The sequence below is a fragment of the Leopardus geoffroyi genome, chromosome C1 (assembly GCF_018350155.1).
Source record: "Leopardus geoffroyi isolate Oge1 chromosome C1, O.geoffroyi_Oge1_pat1.0, whole genome shotgun sequence".
NCBI lineage: Eukaryota > Metazoa > Chordata > Mammalia > Carnivora > Felidae > Leopardus > Leopardus geoffroyi.
The window spans coordinates 169,593,547-169,610,927 of NC_059328.1; the positions used below are offsets into that span (position 1 = coordinate 169,593,547).

The 17,381-nt window shown below is 39.8% G+C and overlaps 1 protein-coding gene across 2 annotated transcripts in view; it reads left to right on the forward strand.

The window, feature by feature from the left end:
* The window catches only part of ITGA4 (integrin subunit alpha 4), a 97,430-nt gene that overhangs the window by 62,533 nt on the left and 17,516 nt on the right, over positions 1-17,381 (forward strand). Inside the window, exons 16-18 of one of the 2 annotated variants that reach the window (XM_045480399.1) lie at positions 4,355-4,504; positions 7,051-7,127; positions 9,371-9,954. In XM_045480399.1, the coding sequence (XP_045336355.1) occupies positions 4,355-4,504; positions 7,051-7,127; positions 9,371-9,542 (399 nt within the window). In that variant the 3' untranslated portion in view covers positions 9,543-9,954. Of the gene's footprint in view, positions 1-4,354; positions 4,505-7,050; positions 7,128-9,370; positions 9,955-17,381 lie in introns of those variants that run through there. The other variant, XM_045480398.1, reaches the window with a different exon arrangement.

Consider the following 17,381-nt stretch of genomic DNA (forward strand, 5'->3'; position numbering starts at 1 on the left):
AAAATAAATAAACATTTAAAAAATAAATAAAGTCTTATTTGTCTGATATAAGTATGGCTACTCCAGCTTTCTTTGATGTCCATTGGCATGATAACTGGTTCTCCACCCCTTCTCTTTCATTTTGGACGTGTCTTTGGGTCTAAAATGAGTCTCTTGTAAGCAGCATATCAAAAGGTCTTTTTTTTGTTAACAATCCATTCTGATAACCTCTATCTATTGACTAGAACATTTAGTCTATTTACATTCAGAGTAATTATCAATAGATATGATAGATATGAATTTAGTTTTGCTGTATTACCTATAAAATTGCTGTACATTTAGATTGTCTCTGTTGCTTTCTAGTCTTTGTTGCTTTTGGTCTCTCTTTCCTACTTAAAGGGTCCCCTTTAATAATTCTTGAAGAACTGGTTTAGTTTTTGCTTGTCTTGGAAACCTTTTATCTCTCCTTCTATTCTGAATGACTGCCTTGCTGAATAAAGTATTCTTGGATGCATATGTTTCCTGTTTAGCATGATGAATATATTATGCCACTCCTTCCTGGTCTGCCAACTTTCTGTGGACAGGTCTTCTGCTAACTTTATGTGTCTACCCTTGAAGGTTAAGGACCTTTTGTCCCTAACTGCTTTCAGAATTTTCTTTATATTTTTCAGGTTTCACTATGATATGTCATGGTGTTAACCTGTTTTTGTTGATTTTGAGTGGAATCCTCTGTGTCCCTTGGACTTGAATGCCTATTTCCTTCCCCCAGATTAGGGAGGTTATCAGCTATAATGTGTTCAAATAAACCTTCTATCCCTTTTTCCTGCTTTTTTTTTTTTTCTGGGACTCCTATGATACATATGTTATTGCATTTTGTAGAATCACTGATTTCCCTAAGTCTGTATCCATGATCTTACAGTTTTCTTTCCCTCTCCTTTTCAGCTTCATTATTTTCCATAATTTTATCTTCTATATCACCTATTCAGTCCTCTGCTTCCTCCATCCTTTAATCACATCCAGTCGGTTTTGCATTTCAGTTATAGCATTTGTTATTTCAGCCTGACTAGTTTTTAGGTCTCTTTCTCTGCAGCAAGTGTTTCTCTGGTGTTTTATATGCTTTTTTCAAGCCTAGCTAGTATTCTTATGACTGTTATTCTAAATTCTTACTTAGATATATTACTTACCTTTTTTGAGCACATCCCTGGCTGTGTTTCTTCTTGATCTTTCTTTGGGGGAGAATTCCCTGTCTTGTCATTTTATCTAGTTTTCTGTCTTTTGTGTTAATGAAAGCTTGTTGTATTTTCTGCTCCTAAGTGTAATGCTATATTAAGAAGGGGCAATACTCTGTCTAGACCATGGTGCTTCAGGAAATGCTTCTGGTGTGAAATGCTTCTGCTGCTTTCTCCCAGATCCGTCCTCTGCAGAGTTCCTCCTTGCTTTCACTAGGGAGTGTTTGGATCTTTAACTAGGTGTGCTTTGATTTGTTTGTTAAAATAAGCCTGATTTAAAAACAACAACAACAACAAAAAACCTCATCCAGAAAAAGAGAAAAGGAAAAGGAATAAAAAAGAAAACAAACAAAAAACTATAAGCCTGATTCCAAAGAAAAAGAAAATAAAAAAAGATGGGGAAAAAAAGAAAGAAAAGAAATAAAAAGAAGCCTGATCAAAAAAAAAAAGGAACAAAAAACTATAAGCCTGATTCCAAAAAAGAAAGAGAGGAAAAAGACAAGAAAAAGGAAAAAAAAAAAAAAGCACCTGCTCCTATTTCCACCAGAACTGAAACTGATACTTTAGAGTACTCTGTGATCAGTAGACTTGGTTGGAGTGTCTGGGGGAGAGGCCGCTGTGCTGGCTCACAGAACTGACCTAGTAAAGATGCTCCTGCAGGGTGGGGGTGGGGTTTGGTATAAGTGACTCCACCCTCCACTGGGGGCACTGTGTTGCTCACTGAAGTCCAACCCCGCTGGTAGGCAGGGGGGAAGATGGTGTTACTCTGCTTTCTAGTCCCCAGGTCTGGGAGCTCTCACCAGCCACTGTTCAGGAAACCCTTACAGACACGCACACAATCTCCCCTCCTGTGCCCCAGACTTCCATCAGATCCTTGCACTCAACCCGTCTGTGCCTGGGCCATTGACATGCCTGGCGCCACAGCTCTTCTGTGTTTTAGTTCTAGTGCGCGGCTGGGATTCAAAACTCCAAATCTTTTTTTTTTTTAGTATAATTTGTCAAATTGGCTTCCATACAACACCCAGTGCTCATCCCAACAAGTTCCCTCCTCAATGCCCATCACCCACTTTCCCCTCTCCTCCACCCCCCATCAACCCTCAGTTTGTTCTCGGTATTTAAGAGTCTCTTATGGTTTGCCTCCCTCCTTCTCTGTTTAGTAACTTTTTTTTCCCCTTCCCCTCGCCCATAATCTTCTGTTAAGTTTCTCAAGATCCACATATGAATAAAAACATATGGTATCTGTCTTTGTCTGGCTGACTTAGTTCACTTAGCTTAATACCCTCCAGTTCCATCCTCGTTGCTGCAAATGGCCAGATTTCATTCTTTCTCATTGCCAAGTAGTATTCCATTGTATATATAAATCACATCTTCTTTATCCATTCATCAGTTGATGGACATTTAGGCTCTTTCCATAATTTGGCTATCGCAAAACTCTAAATCTTAAAGGATTACACTCCTCTTCTCTGGAGTAGAGCCTTGCAGTGCTGTGCCTGGTGACTTTCTGTCCCAGAAAAGCAGCTGCAGGACTGTGCAGGTGCCTGGAGTTTATGGTGAAGCACAGAGAAAAGCTGCAACCAGTTATCTACCTTCTGCACATGCTTCTATCCCTGCTGTTGAATGGCTACTCAAAGGTGCCACCCAGGTCTTTTGTCCTTAGGAAATATATCCTTCCAAATGCACTCCAGGAAGCAGAATGTTGTCTCCCAGAGTGACCCAGGGGATCCCCATACCACTCTGTCCACTCTCAGGGGCCTCTACCCTCCTTCTCCCCAGGAGCACCGACACCCTCCTAGATCAACTCCGGTGAATGGCACGAACTTCCAGAACCTCAGAATTTGAGCTCTAATGTTGGCAAAAACTTGTGATAGTCCATTCCTCCCAATTCCCCAGTCATTGGTTTTAGGGGAATGCTTTTTTTTGCCTAAACCCAATGGGATGCTCACACTCTCTTGCTCCTGTGCGCACGCTCTCTCTCTCTCTCTCTCTCTCTCTCTCTCTCCTGTGCAGAAAGGGTTCCCTACCCTACATGGCACTATAGCTTTTCTTTCCCCCACCTCATGTCTCTGCACCTCATACCTCAAATTATGAAGATTGTTCTCTTAATCCCTAGATCGATTTCCTAGGTGTTCAAAATGATTTGATATTGCTCTAGCTGTGTTCAAGGGACAAGACTAGCCCAGATTGTTCTCTTAATCCCTAGATCGATTTCCTAGGTGTTCAAAATGATTTGATATTGCTCTAGCTGTGTTCAAGGGACAAGACTAGCCCAGGGTCCCTCTACTACACTGCCGTCCTGACTACTCCCTCTGTAGTATATTCTTTTTTAATGAGGAGGCTAGTGAATAATCATATAAAAATAATTTAAAAACTTTTTAATGTTTATTTATCTTAGATAGAGCATGAGTGGAAGAAGGGAAGAGAGAGAGGGTGACACAGAATCTGAAGCAGGCTCTAGGCTCTGTGCTGACAGCTCAACACGGGACTCAAACTCACAAACTGTGAGATCGTGACCTGAGCTGAAGTTGGATGCCTAACTGAAAATATAGGAAATAACTTTCCTACATACCATTTATAATCTATTTAGAAATATAATTGGAAAAGCTCCACAAAGAATAGCAAAGAAAATGATATATTTAATAATAAAAGTAAAATCAAATGAATCACATTGAATTAAAACGTTACTGAGAGATATAAAAAGAAAACTTGAATAAATTGAGAGAGATCTCTTATTTCTACAGGTCTGCTACACAGAAATGTTAAGTAGACTAAAATGTTGATTAGTTCTTTGAAATGATTTACAAAAAATTTGTAATGGAAAAAGCTTATGATATAATGTCAGGTGAAGACAAGTATGCCAAGAAAATATCACAAAAGTATGTCCAAATGTAAAACTATGTAACTATTACAGGATAGATAGGTTTTTTTCTATTTTTACACTTTTTGTGTCTTTCCAATAAACATAAATGCTTATGGAATGTGGAAAAAACCCACATTCAATGTATTTTAACAATTTAGATGAAAGGGTAAATAGTTTGTTTACCTTTCCTATGTTTGGCCTTAATGCAGGAAAAGAGGAGCTTTATGTCTATGTTTTTTGATTCACATGCTTATTCTGATTTCTAACTGATGGCTTTATATTCCCTTAGAAAGATGTGCGGGACATCCTCACCCCAATTCAGATTGAAGCTGCTTACCACCTTGGGCATCACGTCATCAGTAAACGAAGTACAGAGGAATTCCCCCCACTTCAACCAATTCTTCAGCAAAAGAAAGAAAAAGACAGAATTGAAAAAACGGTAAGAATATTTTCCTTTGTTCCAAACATTATGTGCATATAACTCAGTTTTTGAAATATTGCATAATTCTGGGGAAATGAATTCTCTTTCTGAATTCTTTAAAATTTTTTATTTTTTTAATTTTTTTAATATCTCATTAAACATTTTACTCATTTTTTTCCTTTTTTTTTTTCAATATATGAAATTTATTGTTAAATTGGTTTCAATACAACACCCAGTGCTCATCCCAAAAGGTGCCCTCCTCAATACCCATCACCCACCCTCCCCTCCCTCCCACCCCCCACCAACCCTCAGTTTAACATTTTTTAAATCAATTTTCTTAATATACGAAGAGATTTATGCTCTGCCTTATTTTCCACTTTTCTTTACTTTTTATATTCCCTTTAGGATATTGAGCTCTGAGTGTGTTTCCATATGCATTTAGTTCAAGAAATGGCTTCCCATATACATGAGATGTTAATTTTCCCTCCTTGATACCTGGCCCATGAGGAAAATATATTGCTAGGGAGCACTCCCAATGACAGTGAGTCACACTCATGAGCTTTATCCTCCTCTGTTTCATTTTCTGTCCCCTTCTCTCTCGTTTTGTCTTCCTCTCAGTCACCCTACACACAGATACACTCATATCTTGTTAGTCAAGTTCCTTTGCTGGCTTTTCCTCATTTACATACCTAAGTATTTTCCTCATTTACATACATACGGAATTTCTTTTTCATATTCAACTATAGGCTTTTTAGCCACATCCCAGGACCCATTGCATTTTGAGATGGATCCTGCATTCTAACCAGTGGGCTGCTTTTTCTAGCGTATCCCCTAATAGCTCCGTTTCACTGGCAGATTGTTTACTCCCAGGAGTCCAGTTGTTCGGACCTTTACTGTCCAACAGTGTCATCAACAGGATGTTTGGAGGCATGTTTTAAAGCATTTGCTAATGGCACACAATGTAAAAGGCAGAAGTGACATTTATTATTTTTTTAAATATGAAATTTATTGCCAAATTGGTTTCCATACAACACCCAGTGTGCTCATCCCAACAGGTGCCCTCCTCAATGCCTATCACCCACTTTCCCCTCCCTCCCACCCCCATTCAACCCTCAGTTCTCAGTTTTTAAGGGTCTCTTATGTTTTGACATTTAAAGGGCTAGTTCATATCCTGTTTAGAGTAACTGCCCTTAAGTCACCTGAAGATATTCGAGATTACAATCATTGCTCTCTAGAATACTAGATCAAATGAACATAACTTAAGAGCAAGTTTTCTTGATACTCTTATGAATACAATTGTGGAAATCAGTGTTTTCACTCTTCTTTTGAACTTCAATTGTCAATATCAACTATTTTTAAATATGTTTAATAATGAAAAATTCAATATTGTAAGTACACAAGCCAAAACCTTAGCAATTTATAGTTACATTAGAATAATCTGCATTTTGGGGGGCACCTGGGTGGCTCAGTTGGTTAAGCATCCAACTTCGGCTCAGGTCATAATCTTGCGGTCCGTGGGTTCGAGCTCCGCATCCTGCTCTGTGCTGACAGCTCACAGCTTTAGATTCTGTGTCCCCGCCTCTCTTTGCCCCTCCCCCACTCATGCTCTGTCTCACTCTCTCAAAAGTAAATAAATGTTAAAGAGAAATTAGAATAACCTGCATTTTGATTTTTAGAACAACCTGCTTTACAAGTAAAAGTGGTAGGAAAAATATCACATTTACCTCATCATTTAGAGAAAGATTTACACTTCCCTTCTGCTTCCCCAGGTTGAGGTAGTCTGTGGTCTGACACCCTATCTGACAACATGCTAGTCATTTCCCATTTAATGAACCTAGCTCCTTCTCTGACTTGGTAGATTTCTCTCAGCATCTTTCCCTTTTTACCTGTTCCTCTTAGCTTCCTTTTTATCTCTCTCCACTTTTTCCTCTATCTTAGACCTCAGGTCTTCCCACGTACCTCTTAGTATCTCTGGGTCCTATTAAAATGTTCCGAGTTAAATAAGTTCTGGAACCTTAGGATAGACTATCATTTAATTTAGCTCCAGGGGTCCTCCAGTAAAATTTCTAACTTTCTACATTTTGCTGTTTTCACTAAATGGAGGCTCATTGTCCCATCACCTGTGAAAAGCGCATGCCATGCTTCTTAGTCATAAGTGGGATCGCACAGTAGCACCAGCAAATTGAGAGGAATTCGGCGAAGGACACCCTGGCAGCACAGGCTTTAAATACTTACCTAGGGTACTACCTCAGTCTGCTTAAACTCATTTTTTTATAGCAATTGTAGAAGAAACACTAATCTTTCCATTTAACTCATCTAGGCTTTATGTTAACCTGTTGGAAGAACTTGGTACCTTTTAGTCCTGCAGTTACTTGTCATTGGAACTGTGACTAATTCTCAAATCAAACTCCAAAAGGGACAAAATGAGGTGTTCATCAATTTTATTTCACTTTTCTCATGTACCACAGATGGCAATTTCTTTCTAAAAAAAAAAAAAAAAAAAGCATAGAAGTATACCTCCTTATTAAACTAACATAAAAAATACTGTTTTGTTTTACTTCCAGATAAATTTTGCAAGATTTTGTGCCCACCAAAATTGCTCTGCTGACTTACAGGTTTCTGGGAGAATTGGATTTTTTAAGTAAGTGTAGTTTCCTGTTCCTCACTGAGATGGGTAACGGGTGTGTGCTTGTCTGTTCTGAAGAGACTAATCCTTGGGGATTAGAGGCATTCAATGAATTGAACAACATTCTGCTGAGAGAGATGAAGGGGTCTGTATATCCCTCCCTGAACATATATACTCAGAGCTAACCACTTTTTGAAAGAATGAGAATATGTGAGCACCAAGGTTTTAATCTTTTACTGGCCACTCAGGAGATATTTCAGGATTTAATTGTGCCTTGGGTTATCATTATTGTAGTTATGTTTTAGACATTGTAAGTGCCTGTTAATAGAGTTTAGGTGGCAAAACGGGCTAACATCCACTAACATAAGGATTAGTTTTTTTTTATCATCCACAAACTGGTTACATAAGTCAGACTGATGTACAAAACAAAAGAAATACCTAAATGTATATATGACACATTTGAAAGGGAATAAACCGCTTTGCTTCTCTAAATTCATGGATGGGGGGACAGTAAAAAGAAAATACATGTATCATGCCAAGAATAATGCCTCCACAAGACATAGTGAAAATTAGATAAAGGTTGCTTGCTTTTACTATTTTATCATGGGAAATAAGCCACTGCAACTTTGTATCCCGTCTAAATACCTTATTTGGAAATTGTTCTGTGTACTAGAGGGAAGATAGGAGAAATGAGGACCAGAGAGAGAGAGTCTAAACTTAGGTTGAAGGCTCACTGTGTACAGGAAGTGAAAGAGGAATCAGTGTCAGGACAGGAAAACGGTAAACGATTTTGTGGAGGTAGGGATAGAAAGGAAACGAATTTAATTGGGGCATGTTGAATCTGGTGCGATTTCCATATATGCAGCTTTCCTCTTGAAAATCTAGTTCAGGATTGTATTTGGAAGTCTCCCATTAGCAGTTTGTGAGCATGCAGGGCTCGGGGGTGGGGAGATGCGTGGAGATGGGAATTTCAGAGAAAAGAACCAAGGATCAAGTTGGGGAGGAGTCGATTTTATTTAAAGATCTTAACAAGAATAGCGAGTCCCTGGGGGGAAACTGAAGAGGTATCTTTGGAGAACTAAGAAGAGAACCAAACCCATCGTGAAATAGCCAATGGAGAATATAGAAAGAGGGATTTAATACCGTAAAATTTTGTAGAGAGATCAGATACCACAATGCCTGAGGAAAGGTCATGGGAATTGGCATTTAGAACGGGACTGGCGGGTGAGAAAAGGCTGTCCCTGGCAAATTGTGAGATGGGAATTTCATTGCAGTAGTAGGCAGTCAGGTCTTAAGGGAAAAATAATATACTGCGGACGAGTAGTTTCAACTGAAGAATTTTTATGTAGTGATGAAATCTGTTATTTATTTAATCATGGAAAAACATGAACACGCGTGAGGGTCAAAGGCAGAGGAAAGACTAAATCCAAGAGAGAAATGTCCTTAAAACCAGGGGGCACTTTTCAGACTCGACCTGAACTCTCCTCTGAAACAAGTGACAGCCGCTCACTTCACCTTTTGCACATCTTTCGCTTTAAGTTCCATGTTGCCATAGAACTCGCCTTCTGCTCCTACTTCTCTAGCTTTTTCTCAGTTGTTTTTGGAGGATCCATGCTTTTGGCTCTCCTGGGTTCCTGGACCATTCTCTCTCACCCCTTTCTCACACTCCCATATTTTCCCTGGGTAATCTTGCCCACAGCTGTGACCTCCCCTGGCCTGTCTACACTGCTGTTGCTCAGTATCTCAGAGTTCCACACCTACATTGGCAACTGTCCACTAAGACAGGTCCTGTTGGGGACCCAGTCACTGTCTGCCAATGACACACCAATAGTTACCAAGGCCAACAACCTGGAGCTCAGCCTGCATTCTTCTCTTTTATCCCTGAAACACAATAAATTACTTAGTTCTGTGATACTACCACCTAAAGGTGTATTTGTTAATCTGTCCTACTTTTCTATCTCTACCACTATTGTTCCAAACCAGGCGCTCAATATCCTCCCTGGATCACCAGGCTTTCCCACTTTCTGGCCTTTGGGCCTCTGGTTTTGTATTCTAGTTCCTCTACCTGGGGTGATTCCAGAGTGTGAGCTTTCTAACATAAACTCCCTAGTGTTGTTAGCAATGCTGCAGGAGTTTTTTCCATTGATGGCAGGATACTTCAGAGTTGCTTGGCCCTGCATGCTTCCCTGAGCCTCTGTATCTTTTTGTTTCTCCCACTTACCTACCTGATTAATTCTTATTTACCTTATAAATCTCAGCTCTTTTCTAGGCAAAGCCCCCTTTGTCTCCAGCTACCCGAACCCAAGTCCTCCTGTGACCCTGGTCCCACTGCACTTAGGCTCACCACCATTACTGTCTATCTCCACGCTATTCTGTGAGCTGCATCAAGGCAGGTTTCTGGCTTTTCATCCCAGTGCTCCCAGTGTCTAACACAGTGCCTGGAATGCTACAGGTGACTAATGGATGTTTGCTGAGAACAGAGCAAGGGCCTAAGGAAACAGTATGTAATGCGGTCAGACTCAGATGCAGGAGTTCGCCTTAGAGAGAAGTTAAGATTCTCCTTACCCTGAGCTAAGGAATTGTGAAAAGGTGCTTGACAATAGACTAAGAAAGTTCTGTGCGGAAAGAAGGGAAATGCAGAGAATTCATGGATGGCCAGGATATAAAGGGAGTTTATGTATGGAAAGCGAAGGCTTTGAGAAAAGACTTGAGAACTTGAAGGGAATGGGAAAAGATTCAAATGAGCTGTTAGGATAAATGGGATAGGAATGAGTAAAAAGGTTGACAAACAGTGTTGAGTACCCTGCTGGGGTGGGATCACATATGGCAGAGAATAAATTAATTCTTTTCACTTCGTCAATGCCAGTATAGCCTTGAGCATCCACAGTTGAGGGCCAAGAAGCCCTAACCTATTTGATTTATAATTGGACTTTATACTTAAATTATCCAGATTAGCTGTTCAAAGAGCCCAAAAACAATGACTACTAACTACTTTGTACCCCAGCATGTAATGTGGTGCCTTTGTTGAGTTATTAGATGAATAATTTACAACCTTCCCATTCATGTATTTATTTTCTTTGTCAAACACTTAGTTTTCTTAGTGTTTTTTGCTGTCACCGGCCTTTGATAAGAAGAGCTGTGTGGGGGAAAGCTTATCTAAGCTATAAATAAGTCATGTTTTCATTTTCATAAATCAGACACTCCCATTGTCCCTTTTTTTTTTTTTATTTTTTTTCAACGTTTATTTATTTTTGGGACAGAGAGAGACAGAGCATGAACGGGGGAGGGGCAGAGAGAGAGGGAGACACAGAATCGGAAACAGGCTCCAGGCTCTGAGCCATCAGCCCAGAGCCTGATGCGGGGCTCGAACTCACGGACCGCAAGATCGTGACCTGGCTGAAGTCGGACGCTTAACCGACTGCGCCACCCAGGCGCCCCGCATTGTCCCTTCTGTCACCTTTCTCTGCAACCACTCTGGCCGATGAAAAAATGGGGCGTTGAAGTTTATGTGAAAATATCACCATGGATGCTTCTTTCCTGAAGAATGAAAGTACACCTTATTGAATTAAGATATTCTCTCACAATAAATTATATTACCTACTTTACATTTTTAATTTGAAGTGATCATTTTTCTTGAAATCTATCAAGTTTATTGTGATTTTAAACGGCAGCCGGGGAAGGATAAGGCAGTGTTTCTGAAGGTGTGGCCTTTGAGTCACCTTTATGAGAATCACCTGTAATGCTTATGAGAAATGGAGTTTTCCAGGCCACACACCATCCAAATAGGAATCTATGGGTGCCAGGCCAGACATGTTCAGTAGTCATAGGGCTACGAGTGTTTCTTATCAAACTAAAATGTTGGCAGCGATGTTGTAGTTGAGTTTCAGGTTCGGAGTCAAACTAACCTGGTTCAAGTGGATCTACCATTTACTAGCTGAATGACCTTTTTAGAGAAGCCTTATCAGTTCTGTAAACCTCTTTCCTCATTGATAAGAAAGTAAAATCATACCTACTCTACAAGGTTGTTTTAAGATAAAATGCAGTGATACAAACCGAGGGCATAGCACAAAGCCTGGAATACATAAAGGTTCTTAACAGTTATTGTTGATAACATTGCTGTTGGCATACGTACAGTCTTTGATTAAAAAGTTAGGGCATCTGGTTGGCTCAGTCGGTTAAGCTTTGGACTCTTGATTTTAGCTCAGGTCATAATCTCACAGTTTGTGAGATCCAGCCCTGCCTCAGGCTCCATACTCACAGCAAGGAGCCTGCTTGGGATTCTCTCCTCCCTCTGACCCTCTCTGGGTCACCTGCACATGCGCGCGCTCTCTCTCTCTCTCTCTCTCTCTCTCTCTCTCAAATGATAAAAAAACATAAAAATTTTTAATTAAAAACAAAAGTTTTAGTTTGGTGATAAAATGAAATAGTGCCAAAGAATCCTAAACATTTTCCACATATGTACTGGTTATTTGCCCAAAGTTTAATGTCTCTTTATGTCCCAAGAAAGCCGCTGATTGACTGGGTCAGAAGTTGTTAGTTTCACAAGGTTTGAGGTGGCAAGGATGCCAGTGTAAGGTATAAGTCCCACATCTTTTGTACCAACTAGGAAAGTTACAGGCTGTTTCTGTTAGGTAAATGATAACTTGAGAAATTTTCAAATGAAAACTCTTAATTAACTTTTAGGCCCACAATGAAGGGTTCTGAAAATTGCTTTGCATTATAACAAATTCTATGCTATCAGACAGAAGTATGCCTCTCTCACCTAGAAGTCCCCTCTCCCTTGTTGGTAATAGTAAGCACACGTGACCACTCGTTCTATACGTTCCCCTGAATATAACTCCACTGATACTAACGGTGTTCATGTGCCTCAGAGCTAGAAACCTGCTTTAGCTAAATGCATTTATTTCCTCAGTAAAGACCATGAGTTGTGAGGACTGTGGTAGCAGACTGCCTAGAGCAAACTATATAGCACACAGGCACACTCTGTCTCATGTCTTCATTAAGTGGAGGCTTCCCCCGAATGTCTAAATTCTCAGGACAATAAACTCCAATCAAATGGGCTTGCACTGCAAAATGATCAACAAGGATGGTTTTATCAAGATCACAAATCTAATAGCAGGTATTAGCCATCACATAGGCTGTTTCAAATCCAGCCTTTCATATAGATTACTGATACAAATGACACTGCTTCCCTTGTCTACCTCAGTCATGTGTCCCAGGCAAGTGGTGTAGCTTTTCCTGAGCAAGTGCATTCATATCAGTTAGGAATGCTTTTCACTGCAAGTAAGGATACTTGATGAATAGTGCCTTAAACAAGGAAGGCACTTAATTGTTTTGCATAAGAAGCAGAAGGTGGTGGGGCGCCTGGGCGGCTCAGTCGGTTAAGCATCCGACTTCAGCTCAGGTCATGATCTCGCTGTTTGTGAGTTCGAGCCCCGCGTCGGGCTCTGTGCTGCCAGCTCAGAGCCGAGCCTGCTTCAGATTCTGTGTCCCCCTCTTTCTGCCCCTCCCCTGCTCATGCTTTGTCTCTCTCCCCAAAATAAATAAATATTAAAAGTAAATAAAGCAGAAAGTGGCTGCAGATTAAATGGGCAGGTAGCAAAATGGGGACATGCATGGTTATCTTTCTAGTTCTCTCGGCTTTTCCCTCACGGTCACCCCATGGCCATAGCAGCACCTAGATTCCCAACAAGAGAAAAGGGGCAAGAGTAAAATTCTGGGTCCACTTGAGGCTGCCTTTCTAGGAAGGGAAGCATCTTTACAGATTTCTTCTTCTGATTGAGACCTTGTCACATGCTCATCCCTGAATCTGTCCTGGTGGAAGGAGAATGGAATCATCATGACCATCCTAGATCAATCATAATTCATTCCCTGAAGCTAAACTAGGGGCTTCTCTTCTGCAATTTCAATGGAATACAGCCTTCTGCCTGAATAATCTGGGGTTCTTCTAGCAGCTAAGAAGGAAAATTACTGTTGGGTGGACAGTGGGCAATGCACAGCAGTTTGTTTGTCACTATGCTGTTTGTCCCCAAAAGAGCAAGTCTAACAAAATTGTCTGTTTTTAAAATGGAGATGGTAGGAATATATGCTTCACTGATCTCAGAGTTTTAGAAAGATGAATTACATGCTTTATACATGAAAACATGCTAATTACTAACTGTATCTTCCAATCTGTGTTCTTCTGCTGTACCTCTTGGGACATCAATGAGTTTGCCCCTATTCAAATGCAATCTTCTTAAATGTCAGTTAACTGATATATTGTGGTTGATGAGAATTTTCCAGTGTTTCTTTTTTCCTGAAGTCAGTAGTAAAGAAAAAAAGAGGATGATTTGTCACATGGACCTATAGGCCACTTGCTGCAGGCTAGGTTTTTGTCAAAAATAAATGAGTCCTGTACCTTGACACAAGTACATTATCAGTTTACAATTAGATTTGGTTCTAACATCTTGATTAACAACACGTTAGCTATGAAGCATTAATTCATTCTATCAAGGCAAACTGCATTCATTATACTAAGACTTGAGGAGGATTTCTTATAAAATAATACTCAGGGAAAACAGAGCCTCGTGCTGAAATACATCATTTTTCTATCTTTCCTCTTTCACTTATTAAGTTATGATTCTGTATGTACACAGTACCTTGATTTGTTTAAATTATGTGGGTTCTCGGCTGCTTTGTAAATTTCAAGTGTGCATTATGCACGTTTTAATGAAGAATGAGCTACGATTCCCGGGGAAAGCTCTGGTTCAGCCTTGTCGCACTTCCAGATGTGCACCTGGTCCTTTATGATGTCTCACATAAAAAGCTGGTGGGTATCTTTCTGACGGCACCTTGTTAGTGAATCAAGATACAGTAAGATGTATATTAAAAAAAAAGAGAGTAGAGTTGTAATTATGGTAATGTGGCAACATAGCTTAACAATGGAAAATAAACCAGGAGTATAGCCGCTGAAATGTGAACATTGTGTTTCTCTTTAATTTGCTGTTGTCTTGGAACCTAGCTGCTTATGCAGTACTTTCGCCTTCTGTTGCTTGTCTAAGTGCCAACTTCTTTCCCAAAGGTGTTCAGTGACTAATGCTTTGGGTACAAGCCAGAATATTTTATAAATGTCTATTTCTAGGCAGCTCTTCTGCAAGTCTTAATTAAACTTTAATGTCAAGCTGAAGTTTACTTTTAGAACCTCCTAGGCTCCTGTAGTTGTGACGGGACTGTAGAGCAGTGGGGGATAATGTAGGACAGCTGTGTCCTCCCACCTTCCCTCTCTGCCCTCTAACAGCTCCACCAAGCAGACGTGTACTTACGTAACGTAAAGGTTTACGCCATAAGAGTGATCAGTCACAGGCATTCCCTAAGATGGTGGGAAAAATGGAGCCTGCTGCCACAGAGTGGCATTCTCCCACCTGAAATGGTAGCCATGGTTTAGAGTGACTGTTTTGTTTAGTTGATACACATCCTTGCAGAAAAGCTCCAACTTCTCAAACCCAGGGCTTAGAAACTAGAGATGCTACGTATGAACATGTTCCTCATTCCCTTCTCCTCAATGTCTCCCGAACCAACCAAGGAATTATGAGGTCTGGGGCATTGTTTTCTCTGATGCTGCATCTGATGCCATCCGAGATAACAAAGCCTTTGTTATTGCCAGAATAATACAGATTTTAAATATAGTCATGTTGTATGCTTATTTTGAAACTAATGGTATTTCTCAGTCAGATTGGTCTGTGGTAGAGCCAGCAAACTTTTTCCATGAAGGGACAGATAGCAAATACTTTAGGCCCTGTGGGACAAAGGTCTGTCTCAGCTACTCAACTCTGCCATCATAGTGCAGAAGTGGCCACAGATGAAGGAGGATGGCTGTATTTCAGTACACCTTTATTACAGAACCAGACGGGGGCCCAAATTTGGCCTGTAGGCAGTTTTTGAAACCGTACTCTATGGGATGTTGGCTTTTTACATGACAGTTCTGTGGTACATTTTTTATTTATTGATACACTGTAATTCCCTATTTTTTATTAAATATAGTTTGTTGGTATAATTTAAGATGGTTGCCAAACTTAACCAGATTTGGAGACTTTCAAGAGTTAATCCTGGATTAACAAACTCTAGCAGTCTGCTCAGAGACAGACTAACCCAAAAGAATTATATTTATATGTTCACCAAAAGACAATAGCTCCAGACTAGGATTGCTCAAATTCCCAATGATAATTGAATGGATAAATAAAATGTGGTATATTTACAAACTGCAATGTATACACCAGAGAGCATAAACAATTTAGAACTCCATGCATCAATAGAAATTAATGTTACAAGCAAAATTTTAAGTACAGAAAGCCTGATATTTAAAAATTCTCAGTGATTCCACTTACATGAAATAAAAAACTGGGCAAAGCCAGTCGATACTAATAAAAGGAAGATGATCGGTGGGGACAATAACTGGAAGGGAGGGGGGCAGAATATCCTATTCTGCCGTTAATATGTCTTCTTGATGTGGGTGCTCCTTTCTTCAATGCATTCAGTTTATAAAAATTACTGAGCTGTGCTCTTAGGATATGCATATTTTTTCTCTTTGTACTATCGTGATAAGTAAGTGTAAAATGAAGAAAAAATCAGGATGAGAGGGGAAGAATTTTTAGGTATAAGAGAACTGTCTAACTTCTTAGAGCTATACCATTTGAAGTTAAAGAGTACGGAGAAGTGTCTAAAATTTGCCCATTCCGAGGTTCATAAAAATAATTCTCAAAAATCATACTCTTTCCAGTATTGATCTTGCCATTAATGTATTGGTCAATTCAACAATTGTATTGCCACTACAATGTCAGTTGTGTGATGGGGTACAGATCATGTCAATGTAGTAGATGTTTACTTAATGAAACACTTAGAAGTCACAGAACACAGAACCATGACTGTAACTTGGTAGAATTTATCATGATGAGTTAATGAACTTTTTTACAAACATGTATCCAGCATTTTCTCCACTCTTTTCTTTAGTGTTACCCAGCCCTTTTTAAATGTTTGATACAGTTGTATACCACGTATATTTTTTGAACACTAGTTATGTTCGCAGGCTCTGAGAAAGCAGTGGTAATCATGATTTAGCATCTTCTGTCTAGGAGAACTTATTCTAGTGATGACAAAAACCAAACCATGCGAAAATACTTCCTTATAGGGGTGCCCAGTGTGCTTTGGGAGAGGGAGAAGCTGCTTCTGTTAGAATGCAGTGCTGAGTGATAGGGGTTAGCACTGAGTACCCACGGGAAAAACTTCTGAGAACTAGTAACACTGACACTTCACTGAGTCTTGAACATGAACAAATCACCCAGAGATGTGAAGAGGGAAGGTGTTAAAGGCAGAGAGCGAGCTTCACAGAAGGTACAGAATGCAGGTGTTTGGATACCTGTTTGCAGTTAAGTATGGCTCAAGCAAAGGAATGAGTTGTGCAGAGTAGTGAGGCCTCATGTGCTGTGCTAGTAAGTTAGCACTCTGTCTTGAAGGCGCTGAAGGACATTAAGTGGGCCTATGACGTTATCAAGTTTGCTTTTTTTTTTTTTTTTTTCAATATATGAAGTTTATTGTCAAATTGGTTTCCATACAACACCCAGTGCTCATCCCAAAAGGTGCCCTCCTCAATACCCATCACCCACCCTCCCCTCCTTCCCACCCCCCATCAACCCTCAGTTTGTTCTGTTTTTAAGAGTCTCTTATACTTTTGCTCTCTCCCACTCTAACTTCCTTTTTTTTTTCCTTCCCCTCCCCCATGGGTTTCTGTTAAGTTTCTCAGTTTGCTTTCTGTAAAGTGACCCTCCCTGGCGGTGTGAAAACTGGATTGGAGAAGGAGGACTTGAGAAATCAGTTAAGGGTATAATCCACATTAAGTCATGTTCAATCATGAAGTTTTCATACCTTTATATTAAAAAAAAAGTACTCCCAAAATTAAATCTAAATAATCAGAATGGCAGAAAAAAAAAAAAGAAGCAACATGCCTTTGCTACCCTCAGGCAAAAGTGGTTCCTGCCTTGGTTTCCCAGAGCTGCTTATTCACAACTCCTTTCCATGTATTTATAATATTTGTTTAAATTTTGTTTATACATCTGTCCTTTACTATATATGCTCTATAAGGGTGGGAATTTATTTTTGTATCTGGAATAATGAATATCATGATTATATAGGAGCTTTCAATTACAGTTGATCAGTCATTCATGTGTCTTCACAGCATAAATTTTGAAACCTGTTCTTAAACTCTGTTCCCAGACACCCTTTGTTTGAAATCAATTC